We start from the raw sequence: 5407 nt of genomic DNA, 5'->3' as shown, positions 1-5407 counted from the left end.
TCTCCTACATATTTCTTCGAGCAATTGCATTCAACTAAATATGTACCAGGCTGGCTATTTAAAAATACTAAATATGTACCAGGCTGGCTATTTAAAAATAAATTGGGAGAAAATTAAAACTCTTAAAGTTGAAACAAAAAAATTCGACCGTAAAGTACGAGAATTCACAATTTCAATGTAAATATTGAATAAAACTTGAAGCGCCAACAAAAAGTGCGCTAATTTTAATATAAACACTCCTTTTATTGGTTGCTAAAAAATCATAACGTCATTTGATTTGCTGCGAACTTAGTACTTTTTTAAGCTGTAACCCTGTTTGACTTGGTGTGTTTTGAAAATGTTGTGATATTTTCCCTAAATATTTTTAGGACCTAGAGTCTTTTATTAGATCTAATATTTAAATAGATTATATATTTCAGTATCTAGAATGTAAATGTAATTAACTCAATTTTTTTATTTTTGTGACTTAACGCGTTTTGCAGATAGACTTCTCATATGTCCACGACGTTTTGAATAAGTCTGAAGATTATTTTTCATTTCTATAATAATGTGTTTTTTTGTATTTTTAATCAATTGGTCACACATTCTGAAGGAATTGTATTACAGTTGACTCTCGATATCTCGACTACTTGATATCTCGAGCCTTTGTGTATCTCGAACATTATTTCAGGTCCCTTGCGTACTTGTTTGAACCGAAATCCTCTCGATATCTCGAATTCTCAATATCTCGAACTTTTTTCGATAGTCAATTGTACAACGTTTTTATTATTATAAAGTCTACTGAATTCTAATGGCACTATGCAAATAATCAACAGGCACTCTTCATTTGTAACTATTTTCTTTTTAACTTACCTAAACACTATATCCTGTAGCAGTCTCCTGTAAACACTATATCCTGTTAGTTAATTCCTTAGCATTGTGATAAGCACAGTAGTTTTTATACCACATAGCTTTTTAAGAGTGTTTTTTAGAAGATCTTTTAGCGGTATTTATACTGAATAGTCATTTATTTGAATGTTCTTGGGATAGCATTTACCCAAGCAAAAATTCACAACAGGCGCAGTACAGCGCCAGTACTGTCTAATACTGGTGCAAGACTGGCAGTCAGTACTGGTTCTGCATTGGCATTTACATGGCATGATAACGCTTTGCCAGTACTGGATGTCCAGTACTTAACCATCGCTGGCATCTGGTAATGGCATAGTACTGCCTCAATTAAAAATTCGCAACTGGCATAGTATTGCGCCAGTACTGTTTAACACTGGCGGAATACTGGTAGCCAGTACTGGTTGTGCATTGGCAGTTATCTGGGATGATAACGTTTTGCCAGTACTAGCTGTTTATTCTTAACCATTGCTAGCACCTGAGAGTGGAATAGCACTTAGGTGCTATTCCACTCTCAAGTGCTAGAAATGGCATTACAAGAAATTTCTTGAAAAATTGAGAGCTGTCGCGCTACTGGTAGCCAGTACTGGGTTTTGTTACCGTTACAGTTACCGTTACAGTTACCGGTAACTGTCTGGGAAAATTATATATATATATATATATATATATATATATATATATATATATATATATATATATATATATATATATATATATATATATATATATATATATATATATATATATATATATATATATATATATATATATATATATATATATAGTATATATATATATATATATATATATATATATATATATATATATATATATATATATATATATATATATATATGTATATATATATATATATATATATATATATATATGACACTATAACATCAAGGTAATCTTTTAAGACAAACAAAATATTATTTTTCAATGTTTTTTTTTTTGTATAATTCAAAAAAAAAAAAAAATTTATAGAACTTCGTCTTCGTTTTCAACACTCACTTCTCTTTTTATTTAACAATCTATTTTTCTTTCCACCATCTCTATCCTTCGCACCTGAAAACCAGCGACTTATTTGACTAGAAATTTGTTTTTCGTTAATCTCAGGAAATCTTATTGTAATTACTTCTAAAATAAACATTTAAACTGTGTATTTTAAGGGTTAAGTAAGAAATTACATAAAATAATTTATTCATGTTTGTTAAAGTTAGAAATAAGACAATATACCTAGCAAATATTTGTAAGTTTCTGTGCCAGAAAAATTCAATTTTTTTACACCATTTGACTCTCGTCCAAAAGCACTGTAAAGCACTTGAATATTCGGTAAAATAATCTTTGGAATTACAAAAGATAAATTTTCCGAAAGTTTTAAAGTACTTTTCACATTTAACATCATGAAGCATTTCTAAAAAAAAAAAAAATTTGTATACTAAATATCAAATAATTAAATATAACATTAAATATAAATAAAAAATAATATTTAATAATGCAATACTTCGTAGCAGACTTAAAACAAATATTTCTAGCATTTTTTGAATCAATACTAAATCATTTACCAGTTTTTGAATCATTACTACATCACTCTTCAATTGCTTATCGAAATCATGAAAACTCTCTATATGGTTGAATGGTAATTCGTTAATCGTCTGTTCGGTTATTATTTTTTGGATATTAACAGTGTCATTGTTAAGACTAAATAACGTTCTTGTGATTTTCGCTTCCTCTCTAATACGATATTCAATGCTTCTCCTGGCAGACTCCAGATTAGCTTTCGACGCAGGAGCATCTTTAGCTGTCATGAAAACATATATTTTATATTTGCATTAGTAAAGAAAAACCACCATTTTAAATAACTAAATCAGTTATTAATTATTAAATTATCATTATGTAATTTTTTTCCAAATGTTTAACGTCCATATCCACACTTGTGTGGTTTAAATATGGTTTCCATAGTGTCATTTTCTTATACAAGTGAAAAGTTAAATTAATTCTTTAGAATGAATGAAGAATTGTAAGTAAAAAAACTCTGACAATATCCTAACCTGCAGAGCCACATGTAGGACAATACTTATAATTTGGATTAAGTATCACATCTAAAAAAATATTTTCAGAATATTACATTTATAAGTAATGATCAACATTCTAAAAAAGATTTCATTGAAAATAATATTTAAATGTAAACTAAGAATAATATTGCATTACCTTTTTTATTTGTTTTATCGTCGTTTAAATTTTTCCTGGTGTCTTCAAGTGATATAGTGGAATTCTTTATCATTTCTGAAAATAATAAACTTTTTAAATAATAAAAATTGCTTTGACGCGTTTTTTTGTGTGTGAAACAATAACGGTTATTTGTAATTAAAAGAATTTTTTTTATTAAAGAAAACATACGGTTTTGTTTCTCTGAGTTACATTTAGAAGGCGCTATTTTCTTTATTTTGGGGGACAAGGATGAAGAATCATTAGATTGTTCATCACGACATGACGACCATTTTTTCTTTACTTTAAATGAAACAAAGGACTCTTTTGAAATATCACTATCTCCACTGCTTTCAATACTACGCTCTAAAACAGATAAGATATAGATATCTAGAAATGATTTTATTTAAAAAAATAAAATAACATTTATAGGTAAACTAAGGATTAAATTGAATTACCTTTTATATTTGTTTTATTGTCGTTCAAATGTTTCCTGGTGTCTTTATGTGATATACTGGAATTCTTCATCATTTCTGAAAATAATAAATTTTTTGAATAATAAAAATTGCTTTAACGCGCTTTTTTGTGTGTGCAACAATAAGGGGAATTTTTAATTATAAGGATTTTTTTTATTAAAGAAAACATACGGTTTCGTTTCTCTGTATTACATTTAGAAGACGCTATTTTCTTTATTTTGGGGGATGAGAACGATGAATCATTAGATTGTTCATCACGAGATGACGATCGTTTTTTCTTTACTTTAAAGGAAACAAAGGAATCTTCTGAAATATCACTATCTCCAGAGCTTTCAATATTATGCTCTAAAACAGATAAGATATAGATATCATTTAAAAAAAAACAAAAAAAAAAAACATTTTTAAAAATATTTCAAGTAATATTTGTTTGCAATAATAAAAAAATACCATACCTTTAAACGAAGAGATATCTTTTAAAGATGCTTCAAGTTCAGAGCTGCTTAATTTAACAGGAACAGATTCTCCTTCTGAACTATTCGGATCTTCAAAATTACTGCTCTGTACTACAAATTCAGAGCATGCCCTAATCATCCGTCGCACACCTTGTTCATAGCTTTCTATAATGTAAATAAATATCTTTTAATATGACAACATTTAAGTTAAAATGCATTTAAAATTGATTACATAAAGATTTGAATTACGTACTTGCTTCTTTAACTAAAACAATTTCAAAGCTCTTCCACAAAACTCCTGGTATTAATGACATTTTACTCATTGAATCAAGTGCATGATACTCATTTTCAGATGGATATTTACAGAATAATTTGTCTTTTTTATAATACATCCATAAAATTGGAATCACATCAATACATTCCTTTCCATGCTTTTTTTTCCATGTTTTTTCAAGAAACTTGACTACAACATGAGTAGTACTTTTCTGATGATTCATATTAATTAAATACCTTATAAAAATAGCAAATTAAATTTAAAATTACTTTTACAAAATACTGTAATTTAATTACTTTGAATACTTTGATAATTTACTTTGATAATTTCAAACTAAAATAAACAGTTATCGTTCAGTAAATCTGAACAAAAAATATTCTAAAGATAAAATAGTTTAAAGCCTTCAAATATTCATAACGCTATTCAAATAAGAATCTATTGAAATCTATTGAAAAGTTTAAATAACAAACTTGTATTGTATGTTAGATTAAACAGCCTAGTATTATACAATAATAATTGATAAATGTAATATAAAGTTAACAAATGTATTTTAGATTTTTTTATGAATCATGAAGATAAGTTATGGCAAATGTATTGTCGTTGCTTTCAAACAAAACACATTTTTTAACAACATTTTCTAAAGAAATTGTTTCTTCATTTGTGGATATTCTTCCAAGTTTCATTATTCCAACTTTTGAAGAGGCACATGGATACTAAAAAACATCATTGACATCCATAAACATATAACCTTGCAAAAAAAAATTATGTTGCACTTTTCGGATTCTTGTTATTTTAAAAATATGGCCAGAACACATTTTTACAATGTCATCTGGCTTTTTAATGCTAAGTGTAACTCCTTGATATATTATATCTTCAAAGTTAACATCATCTTCAAGCATAGTATTAAAGTTCATTATAAGAACTTTCTTTTTAATTGCATTTTTATTTTTTAATTTTGGACAGGCTTTTTGTTCAGATATTCTTCTAGCCAACTGACCTAAAGTATTATTTCTTCCTCCAATTAGTCGTTTAATTTTACCAAGATGGTTTTCAAAAGGAAATGCAGATATTGTAGATAAAGACATCTTAGTGTACTCAACGTCATCAGC

At 27.3% G+C, this 5407-nt stretch overlaps 1 protein-coding gene across 1 annotated transcript; it reads right to left on the bottom strand.

The window, feature by feature from the left end:
- Positions 1–1855: 1855 nt before the first annotated feature.
- Positions 1856–4566, bottom strand: LOC136089320 (uncharacterized). Its single transcript, XM_065815277.1, has 10 exons — positions 4278–4566; positions 4025–4189; positions 3744–3917; positions 3555–3629; positions 3289–3462; positions 3100–3174; positions 2940–2990; positions 2454–2689; positions 2125–2302; positions 1856–2025 (listed from the first exon to the last, which is right to left on the bottom strand). Exons 1-10 carry the CDS (start codon positions 4519–4521, stop codon positions 1889–1891), a joined length of 1509 nt encoding a protein of 502 aa, XP_065671349.1. The 5' UTR covers positions 4522–4566; the 3' UTR covers positions 1856–1888.
- Positions 4567–5407: the final 841 nt, after the last annotated feature.

Source organism: Hydra vulgaris, chromosome 13, assembly GCF_038396675.1.
Source record: "Hydra vulgaris chromosome 13, alternate assembly HydraT2T_AEP".
In the NCBI taxonomy this organism is placed as follows: Eukaryota; Metazoa; Cnidaria; class Hydrozoa; order Anthoathecata; family Hydridae; genus Hydra; species Hydra vulgaris.
Note: the sequence above shows the minus strand (reverse complement) of the source record. Positions and strands in the feature narration are given on the sequence as shown.

Excerpts from the sequence above, each read along its gene's own strand:
- LOC136089320 (XM_065815277.1), bottom strand. The coding sequence starts at position 4,521 with ATGAATCATCAGAAAAGTACTACTCATGTTGTAGTCAAGTTTCTTGAA. Across the intron at positions 3,918-4,024 it reads AGATATCTCTTCGTTTAAAG|AGCATAATATTGAAAGCTCT; the intron begins GTATGGTATTTT and ends TATCTGTTTTAG. Across the intron at positions 2,026-2,124 it reads AACTTACAAATATTTGCTAG|AAGTAATTACAATAAGATTT; the intron begins GTATATTGTCTT and ends TGTTTATTTTAG.